This window comes from Manacus candei, unplaced genomic scaffold, assembly GCF_025592945.1.
Source record: "Manacus candei isolate 608988 ecotype Guabito, Panama unplaced genomic scaffold, ASM2559294v1 h1tg000062l, whole genome shotgun sequence".
Taxonomy (NCBI): Eukaryota; Metazoa; Chordata; class Aves; order Passeriformes; family Pipridae; genus Manacus; species Manacus candei.
Window position 1 is genome coordinate 3,521,369 of NW_026138110.1, and position 16,167 is coordinate 3,537,535.

At 52.7% G+C, this 16,167-nt stretch overlaps 1 protein-coding gene across 10 annotated transcripts in view; it reads left to right on the forward strand.

Annotated features, from left to right (window-relative positions):
* LOC127478808 (uncharacterized) overlaps positions 1 to 16,167 on the forward strand; it is a 44,600-nt gene that overhangs the window by 4,630 nt on the left and 23,803 nt on the right. For 2 of the 10 annotated variants that reach the window (XR_007907362.1, XR_007907361.1), the window contains exons 2-3: positions 10,089 to 10,190; positions 10,746 to 11,044. The exons of 2 other annotated variants lie outside the window; for them this stretch is intronic. Coding sequence is in view for 4 of the 8 variants with exons in the window: in XM_051804978.1 (XP_051660938.1) it covers positions 10,089 to 10,190; positions 12,080 to 12,268 (291 nt within the window). In the remaining 4 variants the exon portion in view is untranslated. Of the gene's footprint in view, positions 1 to 4,996; positions 6,456 to 10,088; positions 10,191 to 10,745; positions 11,045 to 11,148; positions 11,251 to 12,079; positions 12,279 to 16,167 lie in introns of those variants that run through there. 6 more of the 10 variants (XM_051804978.1, XM_051804979.1, XR_007907359.1 and 3 more) reach the window with 6 other exon arrangements.

Here is a 16,167-nt window from a genome sequence, read left to right on the forward strand (position 1 = left end):
AGAACTTAAATAAGGGTAATTTCTGATGGAGAATAATGGGAAGAAGTGGTTTAAGTTCCCTAAACATGTTTTATATCAGTCCATGGTTATTTAATTGAACATTGTTTGGAATTTTTCTTTTTGCATTCGTTCCTGGTGTGCTTTTCTCTATCTAAGGGATGTTTGGAGGTCTTTTTGATTGCTTGAAGGTTTTTAATGTCAGTGCTGGATTGGGGTGGACAGTCATTGTAACATGATTTAGAGTTCGATGCATTTTATTCTGTGTGCCCTGTTTGATGTCTCGTGTTCAGCGAGTGACTGGTCAGAGTTTGGCCCAAGCCTTTGTTTTTCAGGTGAAAAACCCGAAGGGGGAATTGTAGTTGCAGCTTTGCCCTTGAGCTGCAGCTGGAGCCTGGCCAAAGAACAAGGCAAAGCTCCCTGGGGAAGGAAGGGGGAGCCAGAGAAGAAAAGCAGCTGCAGCCAGAAAGGTGGGTTTGGGCGGGAGAAGAGGGGCTGTGACCCAGCAAGGGGCTCTGGAGGGCTCTGGGGTCCCTGTAATGGCTCTGGGGTCTCTATAGGGGCTCTGGGGTCTCTATAGGGGCTCTGGAGGGCTCTGGGGTCCCTATAATGGCTCTGGGGTCTCTGTAGGGACTCTGGGGTTTCTATCGTGGCTCTGGGGTCCCTATAATGGCTCTGGGGTCTCTGTAGGGGCTCTGGGGTCCCTCTCCTGGCTCGGGGTCCCTGTCCTGGCTCGGGGTCCCTCTCCTGGCTCGGGGTCCCTCTCCCTGCCGGCACAGGAGCTGCTGCCGCCCCAGCAAGAGGCAGAGGAGTCGCTGCCCAGAAGCAAGAACTCACTGAGAGCTGAACTGGGGCCGTGTGGGCAGGGCCAGAGGGGAGCAAAGGAAGGGATTTGTTGCTAAGAAAAGAAATAAAGTTTGGGTCATTTGTTGGGGAGATTTGTGTCAGTTTCTGATCATTTTTGGGGGCGATTTGGCTGACTTGGGTCATTTTTTGGGGAGATTTGGGTGAGTCTTGGTGTCAGTGTTTTGGGGTTTTGGGGTCAGTTTCTGGTCATATCTGGGGCTGATTTTGTATCATTTTGGGTCAGTTTTGGGGGGGGGGGTTTGCATTTTTAGGTCAGGTTTTGGGCCAATTTGGAGTTAGTTTTTGAGGTGATTTGGGCCAGTTTTGGGTCAGTTCTGGATCAATTTTTGGAGTGAATTGGATCAGTTTTTGTGTCTTTTTTGGGGAGATTTGAATCAGTTTCTGGTCATTTTTTGGGGAGATTTGGGTGAGTTCTGGGTCATTTTTGGGGAGATTTGAATCAGTTTCTGGTAGTTTTTTGGGGAGACTTGGGTGAGTTCTGGGTCTCTCCTGATTTTAATTTTTTCAGGCTCCCCTCCTGATTTTAATTTTTTCAGGCTCCCCTCCTGATTTTAATTTTTTCAGGATCCCCTCCTGTTTTTAATTTTTTTAAGCTCCTCTCCTGATTTTTATTGTATTAGTCCCCTGTCCTGATTTTAATTTTTTCAGGCTCTTTTCCTGTTTTTAATATTTTTAGGCTCCTCTTCTGATTGTAATTCTTTTAGGCTCGTCTCCTGATTTTTAGATTTTTAGTCTCCTCTCCTGATTTTTATTCTCCCACCCGCCCTTCCCCGGCCCCAGCAGCGCTGTCAGTTGTTGTCACTGAGGAGTCAAACTATGCTTTAAATAATGAGACCCTGGCCTGATGGCCCAGTGTCAAGGCAAAAGGTGGAATGCTCTCTGAGTGTTGAGATGTAACAAGGGCTAATCCTTTTTGCAGTGGGATGGAGCCTGGAAAGTGCACAGAGCTGAGCCCAGGGATTGAAAGGGACCAAGCAAGGGAGGTGAAGAAAGAAGGAAGAAGGGAAGTGAGGCAGCAGGCAAGCAGCACCAAGTTGCTGTGTAAGCAGGTGAGTTGTGTTGAGGTTCCTCAGGCAGGCACTGAGGACTTGGAGGGCTCCAGACAGAGCAGACCTGGGAAGGCCCTCGGTGAAGCCCCTCAGAAACCTGAAGCCCCTGGGCCTTTTGGGGAGCCTGAGCTATTGCAGCCCTGGGGATGGCTTTGGTTTCCTTCTCTCCTCAGAGTAAAACTCTGTGGGGGAGTCTGTGATCTCCCTGATTTTTGTGTCATAACTGAAACTTGGAAGGAAGTTGACCTTGTGTAGTTTCCCAACTGACTTGGCCGGGTTGAACCAGCAGTGCCAGATTGTTGTAGTGTGCAGGGTGTTGTTTGTGTCTGAGCAGTTTGGGGTTGATTTGCCAAGGGAGGCCGTGGAATGTTATGGTGTTTTTGTCCCAATATTTGGAGGCAGTGCCCTGGATGAGTTGATTTCTGCCTCACTCCCTGATATCTGAGTTAGGAGATGTACCAAGAACTGGGAGTTTTTGCAGTGGGATGTTCCCTAGAAAGTGCATGGAGTTGAGCCAAGGAACTTAAAGGGACTAAGCAAGCAAAGTCAAGAAAGAATGAAGAGGGGAACTGAGGCAGCAGCCAAGCAGCATCAGGCTCCTCTACAACCAGGTGAGTTGTCTTGAAGTTGATAAGGTGGTCACTGAGAACTTTGGGGGCTGCAGGCACAGGTGACCACCAGAGACCCCCGATGGAGCCCCTCAGAGACCTTATAAGGGTTTGTGTAGATGGGAACAGGTGTTGGGAGTGTCCTGAATGTGCAACAGGAATGCAGGGAAGGAAAATGAGCCCTCCTGTAATGCTGACCCCTCCCATCAGCTGCAGTGGAGACCCCTCCGTGTGCCCTTTGGGAGCGGATTGCCAGGGCACCTGGAGGGCTGGGATCATGGCAGGGTGTTGTAAGCAAGGAATGCCTGGCTTCTAAAAGTCACCAGCTGAGTCTTAGAGGCTCCTTTGAAGAGCTGAGTTCAGGCAGGCAAATTGCCCCCCCCAGGAGGGACTCTGTGCCTGCTCTCCCGTGGCTCCAAGGGATCTCTGGCCCTTCACGCCGGCACCGAGATTTTCTCGGGAAGGGCCTCAGATCCCCGGACCAGTCTGGGACACAGGCAAGATCCCCCTGCAGTTTAGGACCAAATTGGCCCCTGGAGGGACAGTGCTGTTGGTGCCCCCCGGGTTGGGGCACCCCGAGGACTCCAGCGCGCACCGAAAGGATTATTCGGGGAGATCCTCGGGGTGCCCGGCCCTGGGGAGCTCAAAGCAAGGTCCCTGCCATGGATTCAGGCATTGCTGAGAGTATCCCAGGGGTCCCTGTCCCTGCTAGACAGGGAGCTCTCTAATGGGCTGTAATTGGGTTCTAAAAGCGGTGCTCCAAGTGCCAAACAAGTGTGGGATTGGGATTAAGAAATGAGCAGTGAGGGTGCAATTGGCTGTTTTCTCTGGAATGTGACTGTGAGAGCTGCAGGAGTGCCAGGTGTGTGTTCCAGTCCCCAGCATTTGGTTTGCACATGTCCTGCTCAGACACAGGTCCAACTTGCTCAGTCCTTAACCCAATAGAGGGAGAATTAAGGACTGGCACTGTTAAGGTGATTGGTGTGACAGGGGTCAAACTGGGAAAACACTGGGGAATTCCTGAGTCTCTCTATTTGCCAAACTCACCCAAACCTGTGCTAGGAAGAGATGGACTGGAGTCTCTGATCTCCTGGGCAGTTGTCCTGCATGACCTGGGAGCCTCTGGGATTAGACTGGCCTGGGCAGACAGGGAGCAGTTTGTCCTGTGGAGCTGGGCTGGGTTTGTTGAGGATGCCTTGGGAGGCAGGGCTGGAGAGGCTCCTCTGTTGGCTGTAGTGGTGGAAGGTTTGTAGCAGCAGGGCTGGAGCCTTCGCCCTCCTGCTCCCCCCGTGAGCCCCGACGGGCCCGTGCCCTTGGCAATGGAGGGCCCCCCATTGCTGAGTCAGCGGTTCCGGGGGCCAGGAGGGATGGGATCAGGATGCCGAGCTCCGCCCAGGGCCAGGGCTGCCAGTGTTCAACCATGCAGGGAACTGAAAGCACAGGGAGATGGAGGCCAAGCTGCAGCACAGGGATGGGTGAGAAAAGACCCTGGTCCTCAGGTGGAGCTTTGAATTCCCTGGAAAAATGGATCCTGTCAGATGGATCAGGCCCTTGTGGGTGCTGGAGCAGAGGCCTCTGTCATTTATGGTCACCTTGAAAGGTTGCAAGGACAGCAAGTTCTGACTGCAGGATGAGGTGGCAAACAAAGTGAAGTGGTCCAGAGAAAAGCTGAGGCTAAAATTGGCCCTGTGCCAGAGCAGCCTCGTGCAGTGCTTGTTGCTGTCCCTGAGTGTCCCATTGCAGTGGATATTTCCAAGGGTGCCTTGTGCTGGGGAGCACTGGGGCAGTTCCCTTTCCCTGGGCAGGGCAGGCAGGGCACGTTTCCCCCCTCGAGGGTGGCTCCACAGTCCCCCCCTGTGCCCTGGGAGCGTGGCAGAACACCTGGACCCACTGTCCTTGTCAGAGAGGGCACAAGGGATGGTTGGATGGGGGAGGGAATGGCTCAGGGAGTACAAGCACCATTACAATGAGTAGGGCAACACCTGGAAAGGAAGAAGGGGAGTTAATCCAGACAAAATCCAAGCACCTGCCCAACCTGTGATATTTTTAGGAACTCAGTGGTGCTGTGGTCCCCAGGAAGTATTGCCCAGGACTAGGCAGGAGACTTCAGGCTCTGTCACCCCCAGAGCAAGTGTCCAGGGGCAGGCAGTGGGGAGGCAGCTCTGTTGTTGAGGATGGGGTTATTTTCTCTGCTTTATTTTGTCTCCAGAGATGTTCTTCCCGTTAATCCAAACTGACTCCATCTCCTAACTCTCTGAAGAGGTTTTCTGCTTTTTGTGGGAGGGTAAGGTTTGGGTTCTAACTATAGAAGAGCCAACAAAATAAAGGCTTCGTGGCAAACAAATGGTGTCTCCCAAACTCTTTGTACTTCAAATAGATGCCTTTATTCTTAGTTTTTTCTTATTGGTATTCTCAAGGTACTTGATACCCTGTCTACAGTTATTTATTTTGGCTTCTCTTTTTTATTTGTTACAGAGTTGATGTGACTGACTTCTTTTTGAAATGCAGCAGTGCTCTCAAGGATATTTCCCCCCCACTCCTGGGCTTGTGCAGGGCTGTTGAGTCCGTGTGTGCCACTGTTCTTGTCCCAGGGGGACCGAGTGACATTTGGAACCAAACCTGGGGACTTGAACTCTAGGAATGTTTCTGTGTCTTTGAATTTTAAATTGCACATGAAGCAGAAATATGTTTGTGTTTTCCAGGTTATATTGTCATGAAAATAGAAATGCATCATTGGATCTTACTCCTCTGAGGGCAAACCACCAGACTGATCATTTCTTAGTCCATCAGACCCAGTGCCAGGAACTCAGAGGGGTGTTTGTGTGCAAATGTGCTGAGTGGTGGTGGCCCCCGTGAGACTGTGACCAGCTGGAAATGTGTGTGTGTGTGTGTGCAGAGCTGGGCTGGATCCCTTGGGATTTGGCTCCCAGATCCCCCCCAGCCTTCAGGAAAACCAGAGGCCACCGAACCCTGAGGGAAGGGAGTCCCATTTGCAGAAGGGTTTGTAGATTGGGGAAAAGCTCTCCAGAACAAAGCCTGTGTTCCAAACCCCTTCAGGCCAAAGTCAAGGAGCACAAACCCTGGAGTCATCAAGTTATGAAGTTTGGTTCAAACCATTTCCTAATAAGTCAGTTTTAATGAAGTGTTAAAAGGAGAACTTAAATAAGGGTAATTTCTGATGGAGAATAATGGGAAGAAGTGGTTTAAGTTAACTAAACATGTTTTATATCAGTCCATGGTTATTTAATTGAGCATTGTTTGGAATTTTTCTTTTTGCATTCGTTCCTGGTGTGCTTTTCTCTATCTAAGGGATGTTTGGAGGCCTTTTTGATTGCTTGAAGGTTTTTAATGTCAGTGCTGGATTGGGGTGGACAGTCATTGTAACATGATTTAGAGTTCGATGCATTTTATTCTGTGTGCCCTGTTTGATGTCTCGTGTTCAGCGAGTGACTGGTCAGAGTTTGGCCCAAGCCTTTGTTTTTCAGGTGAAAAACCCGAAGGGGGAATTGTAGTTGCAGCTTTGCCCTTGAGCTGCAGCTGGAGCCTGGCCAAAGAACAAGGCAAAGCTCCCTGGGGAAGGAAGGGGGAGCCAGAGAAGAAAAGCAGCTGCAGCCAGAAAGGTGGGTTTGGACGGGAGAAGAGGGGCTGTGACCCAGCAAGGGGCTCTGGAGGGCTCTGGGGTCCCTGTAATGGCTCTGGGGTCCCTGTAATGGCTCTGGGGTCTCTATAGGGGCTCTGGGGTCTCTATAGGGGCTCTGGAGGGCTCTGGGGTCCCTATAATGGCTCTGGGGTCTCTGTAGGGACTCTGGGGTTTCTATCGTGGCTCTGGGGTCCCTATAATGGCTCTGGGGTCCCTGTAATGGCTCTGGGGTCCCTGTAATGGCTCTGGGGTCCCTCTCCTGGTTCTGGGGTCCCTCTCCTGGTTCTGGGGTCCCTCTCCTGGCTCGGGGTCCCTGTCCTGGCTCGGGGTCCCTGTCCTGGCTCGGGGTCCCTCTCCTGGCTCGGGGTCCCTCTCCCTGCCGGCACAGGAGCTGCTGCCGCCCCAGCAAGAGGCAGAGGAGTCGCTGCCCAGAAGCAAGAACTCACTGAGAGCTGAACTGGGGCCGTGTGGGCAGGGCCAGAGGGGAGCAAAGGAAGGGATTTGTTGCTAAGAAAAGAAATAAAGTTTGGGTCATTTGTTGGGGAGATTTGTGTCAGTTTCTGATCATTTTTGGGGGTTATTTTTAGTGAGTTTCTGGTCATTTTTGGGGGAGATTTGGGTCAGTTTCTGGTCATTTTTCGGGATGATTTGGGTGAGTTTTGGGTTTATTTTTGTGGTAATTTTGGGTCAGTTTCTGGTCATTTTTTGGGGTGATTGGGCTGACTTTTGGGTCATTTTTTTGGGGAGATTTGGGTGAGTCTTGGTATCAGTGTTTTGGGATTTTGGGGTCAGTTTCTGGTCATATTTGGGGCTGATTTTGTATCATTTTGGGTCAGTTTTGGGGGGGGTTTTTTGCATTTTTAGGTCAGGTTTTGGGCCAATTTGGAGTTAGTTTTTGAGGTGATTTGGGCCAGTTTTGGGTCAGTTCTGGATCAATTTTTGGAGTGAATTGGATCAGTTTTTGTGTCACTTTTTGGGGAGATTTGGGTGAGTTCTGGGTCATTTTTGGGGAGATTTGAATCAGTTTCTGGTAGTTTTTTGGGGAGACTTGGGTGAGTTCTGGGTCTCTCCTGATTGTAATTCCTTCAGGCTCCTCTCCTGATTTTAATTTTTTTAGGCTCTTCTCCTCATTTTAATTTTTTAGACTCCTCTCCTGATTTTAATTTTTTTAGTCCCCTATCCTGATTTTAATTTTTTTAGTCCCCTCTCCTGATTGTTATTGTATTAGTCCCCTGTCCTGATTTTAATTTTTTCAGGCTCCTCTTCTGATTTTAATTTTTTTAGGCTCCTCTCCTGATTTTTATTGTATTAGTCCCGTGTCCTGATTTTAATTTTTTCAGGCTCCTCTCCTGTTTTTAATTTTTTTAGGCTCTTCTCCTGATTGTAATTTTTTTAGGCTCTTCTCTTGATTTTAATTCTCTTAGGTTCTTCTCCTGATTTTAATTCTCTTGGGCTCTCCTCCTGATTTTTATATTTTTAGACTCTTCTCCTGATTTTCATTTTTTTTAGGCTCTTCCCCTGATTTTCATTTTTTTTTTAGGCTCTTCTCCTGATTTTAATTCTCTTAGGAGAAGAGCCTAGAGAATTAAAACCAGGAGAAGAGCCTAATTACACAAGTAAATTTTCAAACCACCAGCAATCACAAGCCAATTATCCGATTTCCCAAAAGAACTACACGAACAAATACGGTTATAAAACAACAAAAAAAATGCCATAAGTAAAAAATCGCATAGCAACAGTGCCCCCTGGTGACAGAGAAAAGGAATTGCACATAAATTTGAGATGAAATACTGCCACCTGCTGACGGAAAACAGGAACTGCATTGAAAAAATTTTGAACAGCGCATGCGCAGTCGTTGGCAAAACGCCGGCGATCACGTGGTAAGTAAGGGCAGGCAGGAGAGGGACCGGCGACGCATGCGCAGTGGCTCTCGTGCCGGTGCAGCGCTCCCTGCTCGAGTTAAGGGCCGGTTCCGGCGGCAGGGCGGGACTCGCGGTCTCCCGTCTGTCCCGGGGTGTGCGGGAGGGGAATAACGTGAAGATTTCTTGGGGTGAAAGCGCAGAAATTAGCGAGGAGGGACGCTAATTTGGGTAAACTCGGTCACCGGAAGTAGTGAGCGACCGGAAGTCCTCCAAGGCCCCGGCCCGGAAGTCCGCCAAGCCCATAGCAAAGATGGCGCCACCAGGACCGGAACGACCACACTAAAGATGGCGGCCCCTGCCCGGAAGTTTGCCAAGCCCACAGTAAAGATGGCGCCGCCAGGACCGGAACGACCACACTAAAGATGGCGGCGAGAGGCTTCCGCCGCGACCCGGACCCCCACCCCGCGCCCGCAGCGCCGTCTCGCCGCGCTGCTTCCCGCTGCGGGGACAGGGCGGGCGCGGGCGGCAGGTTCGTGGGCGGCGGCAGGCACCGGCGCCGGCAGCCCCCGTCTCGGGGCCGCGGCGCGCGAGGACCGCATGGCGCGCACGTCGCGCCGCCCTCTCGCCCCGCTCTCTCGCCCCGCTCCGCTCCCGCCCCTGCCCCCGCTTCTGCCCCCGCTTCTGCCCCGCTCGCTCCCGCCGTGCCCTGGAGATGCTATCGGGGCTGCGCCGCCGCCTTCCCCCCCCGGAAGCGACCCACGGCGGCAGATTCGACGGAGATCGACCCCGGGGTAAGCTGGGCGCGTCCAAAGGCGCCGCGGGTCTCGCCAAGGAGGGGAGGGGGGGGGGGGGAGGCGCGCGGCTGCAGTGCCGCTCCCGGCCGTGTCCGCCAGGCGGCGACTGTGAGGCAGGGCCCGGCGCTCGGCGGCGCTCTTGCAAGCGACGCCCCTGGCAAAGCGGCGCTGCTTGGGCACTGCCGGCCTTCCCCCGGAGTGCCCGGGCTGGCCCAGCACCTGGCCGAACCTCTTAGGGAAGAGGCAAGGAACAACTGCGCTTCTTCTGCCCTTTCTTTAGCCCGGGACTGGAACACAGACAAAATCAAGGGGCTCTTGGACCTGTGCAGGCTCCGAGCAGTTTTCAGCCTTCCTTAGCAGAGCATTCTCACCCTCCGAAAAGCTGAAAGGCTTTAACAGCTGGAGACGCGCCTGCAGCTGTGCAGATTAATGTAGTTTCTTTTAGGAAATGAAGGGGAAGTTTTCCTGTTGGGAGCCTAAATACCGAGTCTACTCTGCTTTTTCAATCAGGTGACGAAGCTTATGGAAGAAAAGAACAAAGGCCTCGAGGTGAGTACATTCTACCGAGTTCTGCTTTTCTGGCATCGGTTTGGGAAAATCACGTGAAATTCTAAAAAGCTTCTCTCCGTGTTTTCTAGTTGTTTTTTCAGCCTTGCTCTAAGTTTCATGTAGAAAAGGGCATAGAATTATTAGAACAGACAAACTAGACTTCCTCGGGAGAGATGGAAGAAAAGTCTGCTGATTCCAGTTCTGCTTTTCTTGTCTTCCCTTCGACTGTCGTTTTCTCTCCCCTACTGTTCAAATAGGCTGCAGTTAATTGCTCTGCTGAAGAGTTTGCTGTCCTAAGTGTCTGTCAAATTGATGCCTTCAACTCAAGACAGCACCTGCTCCTTAGTTACAAAAAGTTCCTCACAGGAAATTTTCAGGCGTGCCCATAAATCTCCTCGCTGTTTGTTTGGGAGAACAGGCTTTTCTCGTCTGTAACAGAACAGTCGTGTCATCTGCTCTGGAATGCTGGTGGCAATCTAGTCAGAAGAGGACCCCGTGCTTCACTAATTTTCCCTTTTTGTTGTTGGGGGTGACTTCTTCCCAGGCATGTTATTCTTGACCCCCCGGGGCAAACGGAGGTGTCAGCGTCAGGAGCCATCCTAACTGAGGCCCTGGGAGGTCAGTGCTTTTTGTGTGACTGGACGGTGAAGCTGTCTGTGGGAATGACCTGGCTATGGCTCAGTGTAGTCCTAATTAAGGTGTCTTTTACTCCGTGTTCCCAGGCTGCCTCTTTCCCTTCGGTCGCCGTGGGTGTGCCGGACGCCTCTGGCAGGACTAACCCTGTGGCTTTTATGTCCAGCGTGCTGTGCTGTGTGTGCCTGCAGGTAAGAAAAGCTGGGAGTGCAGTCCCTCTGCTTTGGTTGCTGTGTCTCTTTGGGAGTGATTTTGGAGGGGAATGCCAGAGCGATTTGGTTTGAAGGGGACCTTCAAAGGCCAGCCTGTCTTCCGTGGGCAGGGACACCTTCCACTGTCCCCGGTTGCTGCGAGTCCCGTCCAGCCTGGCCTGGAACACTTGCAGGGATGGGGCAGGCTCAGCTTCCCTGTGCAGTGTGCTCTGATATCTCTCCACTGGCATCCTGAAAAATTTTGTCAGCACGTTTTGTGTGACAATGGTAAGCGGGACCTGGGTGAAAATTGGGGTTCTCTGAGGTGCAGAGGGAAAGAATTCTCCTTTGAAGTCCAATGTAATTCAGTTTTGCACGAGTCTTGTCTGACTTATGTTTGAATTGCTTTCTATTCTAGGCAGTTCTTTTAAATTAAACTTTTGTGTCTCCCCCCCAGTATCTTGTACAAGACAAAGCTACCTTTCCTCGTGGGAACGGACTGGCCGGGCTTTGGCAATCTGGCCCCTCGAAAGACTAAGTGACCTCTTCCAACAGGGGAAGACTTTCTGGCAAGCGGTGCCAGGAAGAACTGGAGTTTCTGGAGAATAAAAGCTGGAAGCGTGCCCCTGAAAATCCCCAGCCCTGGGTGGTCAGTGGTCTGACTTGCACGGACCGGTGGCCTTGGCCAGGAGCGGTCCTGCGGGAAGCGCCTTTGCCCAGGCTGTAATTTTAATTTCCCTTGGATGCTTGGCAAAGCCCCTCTGGGTGAGCCCCAGTGCCTGGCAGGAGCAGAGCGGGCTTCCAGGGAGGTATTCACCTGGTCAGCGTCAGGAACCATCCTACCTGAGGCCTCGGTGAGTGCTTTTTGGACGACTGGACGGTGAAGCTGTCTGTGGGAATGACCTGGCTATGGCTCAGGGTAGTCCTAATTAAGGTGTCTTTTACTCCGTGTTCCCAGGCTGCCTCTTTCCCTTCGGTCGCCGTGGGTGTGCCGGACGCCTCTGGCAGGACTAACCCTGTGGCTTTTATGTCCAGCGTGCTGTGCTGTGTGTGCCTGCAGGTAAGAAAAGCTGGTAGTGCAGTCCCTCTGCTTTGGTTGCTGTGTCTCTTTGGGAGTGATTTTGGAGGGGAATGCCAGAGCGATTTGGTTTGAAGGGGACCTTCAAAGGCCAGCCTGTCTTCCGTGGGCAGGGACACCTTCCACTGTCCCCGGTTGCTGCGAGTCCCGTCCAGCCTGGCCTGGAACACTTGCAGGGATGGGGCAGGCTCAGCTTCCCTGTGCAGTGTGCTCTGATAGCTCTCCACTGGCATCGTGAAAAATGTTGTCAGCGTGTTTTGTTGGACGACGGTAAGCAGGACCTGGGTGAAAAGGACATTCTCTGAGGTGCTGGGAGAAGGAGGACTCGTGCGGGCACCTCCAGAGACAGCGGGAACGGGAGCGTGCTGCGGAGGAGGGAAATTCCAGGGGGTGGGTGCCGAGAAATTTGTCCTTCCCTCGCCCTGTGCTCTGCACTTAGCAGTGGGTCAAGTGCAGAAGTTTCCTGGGGACCCTGGGAAATGATGCCGGGTCTGCCAAGAAAAGTGGGGCCAAAGGAGCAGGACCTGGGTCTGCCAGCGTGGGAGAAACAAGGGACGGGTCATCCTCTGCCTCCAGGAGGGAGGGCAGCAGGAACGGCCACGGACTAAAGCACTGAAGTGCCGTTCCCCAGGGAGCCCCTGCCCAGACCTGAACTTGCTTCTGCACTTGCTGTCCCTTTCCCAGCGGAGCCGAAGCGTCGGGTGCGGCTGCCGGGGGGATGGAGCTGCCAAGGACAAGCTGGGAGGGTGTTTGCGAGGGAAGGGGGTAGAAGGAGCTCTTGATGTGCTTTGTTTACTTCTTCATCCCACAGAATTGCCACGAGAGGAAATACTTCAGAGGGGCTTCCCTCCAGATAAGGCCTGAAGATGCCAGGAGGTTTCAGCCGGGAGGAAAGGAGCTGTGGAAGAAAAGCAGCCTAAAAACAGCCAGTGGGGATCATCAGGTTTTCCAGCCAAGAAGAACAAGGAGAGAGATGAGGGAATCGGGTTCCAATTCCTAATGCTTTGGTGGGTGCAGGAATGATTTCTGTGTGTTTTCCAGTCCCTTTGGATTCCTGAGATGATTTTAAAATGATGGCTTTAGCAATCAACTAAATCGCAGATGTTGTTTTTGAGAGGAAATGATGCCAAAGAAATGCAGAGTTTTGGGTCAGTTTTGGGGATGATTTGGGTCAGTTTTTGGGGTCAGTTTGGGGTCATTGTTTGGGGTGATTTGGGTCAGCTTTTGGGATGATTGGGGTCAGTTTTGGGTCAGCTTTTGGGATGATTGGGGTCAGTTTTGGGTCAGCTTTTGGGATGATTGGGGTCAGTTTTGGGTCAGCTTTTGGGATGATTGGGGTCAGGTTTTGGGGTCAGTTTTGGGTCAGCTTTTGGGGTGATTTGGGTCGGTTTTGGGTCAATTTTTGGGGAGCACTGGGTGTTACTGGGGGTTGTTGAGGAGCACTGGGTGTTACTGGGGTGTACTGGGGAGCACTGGGTGTTACTGAGGGTTGTTGGGGAGCACTGGGTGTTACTGGGGAGCACTGGGAGAGAAAATGAAAAATAAAGAGAATAAAAAATAAACGAAGTAAAGAAGGAAATATAAAAAAGAAAATTTAAAAAAAAAGGCAAAAAAACTAAAAAGGAAATAAAATGAAAATGAAATAAAAGAGAGAAAAAAAAAAAAGAAACCCCTTCTTGGGCACCCCGTTTCCTCTCCTCCCCCCCCCCGAACCGTAAATTGCGGGGTCATCACCCCTAAAATGTGAGAAGGGGACCCCGAAATGTGGGTGAGGGAACCCCAGGGAGCCGGAAAAGTGGAGGGGGAGCCGCAGTAAGAAAGCGAAGCCGGGCGGTCGGGCGGCGGGGTGGGGGGGTGGGGTGGGGGGGGCGCATGCGCAGTCGTTGGCAAGACGCCGGCGATCACGTGGTAAGTAAGGGCAGGCAGGAGAGGGACCGGCGACGCATGCGCAGTGGCTCTCGTGCCGGTGCAGCACTCCCTGCTCGAGTTAAGGGCCGGTTCCGGCGGCAGGGCGGGACTCGCGGCCTCCCGTCTGTCCCGGGGTGTGTGTGGGGGGAATAACGTGAATTTCTCCTGATTTTAATTCTCTTGGGCTCTTGTCCTCATTTTAATTTTTTTAAGGCTCTTGTCCTGATTTTAATTTTTTGAAGGCTCTTGTCCTGATTTTAATTTTTTGAAGGCTCTTCTCCTAAATTTAATTTTTTTAAGGCTCTTGTCCTGATTTTAATTCTCTTGGTTCAAACCATTTCCTAATAAGTCAGTTTTAATGAAGTGTTTTCCAGTCCCTTTGGATTCCTGAGATGATTTTAAAATGATGGCTTTAGCAATCAACTAAATCGCAGATGTTGTTTTTGAGAGGAAATGATGCCAAAGAAATGCAGAGAGAGAGCATGGAATCATCCTGGGATCCTGGAGTGGTTTGGGTTGGAAAGGATCTCAGGGATCATCTCCTTCCACCCCCTGCCACAGGCAGGGACACCTTCTAATAGACCTCCAGCCTGGCCTTGGCCACTTGCAGGGATGGGGCAGCCACAACTTCTCTGTGCCAGGCCACCTCCCCACCCTCCCAGGGAAGAATGTCTCCCTTCTGTGCAATCTTTCCCTTTCTTCTCTGCAGGAAGTGGGCTGGGACAAGGGAATTGGCTCCCACGAGGCCGAGGATCAGAGCGGGCTGTGCACAGGGGACAACTTCCACTTCCGAACGGGGAAGGGCCCCTTCGTGCCCACCCCTGGCAAACTGGGACAGAGTAACATCTGCCTGCAGCTGGCTGGAGTTCCCGTTGGCTCTGGGCTTTCAGCCCGCCGGGGCTGCGGCGGGAGCCGCGCGGAGGGAACGGGGGCCGGGGCCGCGCCGAGGGCCGGGGCCGGGCTGAGCGGGCGGGGCGGGGCCGCAGGGCCAGGCGGGCTGGGATTGGGCGGAGGCGCTCGAGTGCTGATTGGGCAGCGCTGCCGGCCCGCGGTATAAAGGGCCGGCGGGGCAGGTGGGGGCGGTTGTGTGTGGGGGCTGAGGGTGTGGCCCCGCTGCTGCCCGGGCTGCGGAGGGGAGAGCGCCTTGGCCGCTGGGTTTGTGCACCGGGGCAGCCGGGGGCGTTTAGGGGCGCCTTGTGCTGGGCGGCGGGGCCCGGGTAAGCCCCTTACCTGCCGGGTGCCCCCGGGGGGAGCCGTGGCATGGCTGTGGGTCCTGTGCTCTCTGGGTGTCTGAGGGTTTGCTTTGGGATCCCAAACCCTTTCCCCGTGCAGGGTTATGAGGCAAAGACTGCTTTAACTTGGTTTTTTGGTGCTGCGTTAATGCTTTTTGCTCGTTCTGTGTCCATTTGCAGCCTCGCTCGTGGTTTCCCCTGGTGTGGAGGCGAGTTGTGCTTCCTGCTGGGAGAGAGAACGGCCTTGGGAAGCTGCTCCATGAGCCACAGCTGTGCCGAGCCCGGCAGTCTGTCCAGGTAAGAGCAGGGCTTCTACTGCCCGTGAGGAGCTGGGTTTGCTGTTGGAAGATAGAATGTGCCTATGCCTTTAAATGCAAGGACAGGCAGAAGCTGGGAGGGACCCTGAGCAGGTTTGGTGGCACGACAGCAGTTTGAAAAGACCTTGACTGTGGGAGAAATGTCCAGGAAAACGATTCCTTTTTTGCAGGGAGGCAGTTTGTGAGGACAGGGGGGTTGCTGTGCTCTCTAGCAAAACTACTGACCTTGGGATGTCTAGGGTGGGAAGATGTTGGCCACGTGTGGGCTGGTGCAAAAGTGTGTGGGTGCCTGTGTGTGACAGCCGTGGGTGTGCAGGAAGGGGGGTTCTGGTGCCATTGGAGCTGCCAGGGAGCCAAAAGGGGCACGGTTGTCTGAAAAAGGCAAAAAGTCTCAGTCTCTGTTGACACGTGTACCAAAGGAGATGCAAATTTTCCCTTTCTCGTTGCAGACTTCGCAAAGCTCCCCAGGAAAGGAAGCTTTATATTCCTCCCCAGCTTTATGCTAAAGGTTTCCTTCCTCCTGTCTCAGCACCCTTTCTGCTGTTGGGAGAGCACGAGGTGGATGGAGAGGATCCCCAGGCATCTGCAGGCACAAGGGACTCATACAACTGCGATTTTCCTCCAGCCCTCGTGAAAGGGACTTCCAGGATACTCTTGGGAATGTACCAGCTCTCCTGCTGGAGCTTTTCTATGGAATATTTGAACACAAAGGGTAAAACTAAAGTCAGGTCTGTTCTGGAGTATGTTACACTTGTGCAAAACTCCGTTCTTCTGTTTATTTTCTGTTCTGGAAAGCACAGTCTGGGGTTCCTGGGCACTTCCTATTGAGTGATTCCATGAAAATAATTTTGTACTGAAAGGGGAAAGGAGCTGTCTGTGGGAGGTCAGGTGTCCATGATAAAAGCTTTATGCTTTTCAGTCAGATAAGCCTTAAAATATCTCACAGTGTATAGGAATGCCTGGCTTCTAAAAGTCACCAGCTGAGTCTTAGAGGCTCCTTTGAAGAGCTGTTTTCAGGCAGGCAAATTGCCCCCCAGGAGGGACTCTGTGCCTGCTCTCCCGTGGCTCCAAGGGATCTCTGGCCCTTCACGCCGGCACCGAGATTTTCTCGGGAAGGGCCTCAGATCTCCGGACCAGTCTGGGACACAGGCAAGATCCCCCTGCAGTTTAGGACCAAATTGGCCCCCTGGAGGGACAGTGCTGTTGGTGCCCCCCGGGTTGGGGCACCCCGAGGACTCCAGCGCGCACCGAAAGGATTATTCGGGGAGATCCTCGGGGTGCCCGGCCCTGGGGAGCTCAAAGCAAGGTCCCTGCCATGGATTCAGGCATTGCTGAGAGTATCCCAGGGGTCCCTGTCCCTGCTAGACAGGGAGCTCTCTAATGGGCTGTAATTGGGTTCTAAAAGCGGTGCTCCAAGTGCCAAACAAGTGTGGGATTGGGAT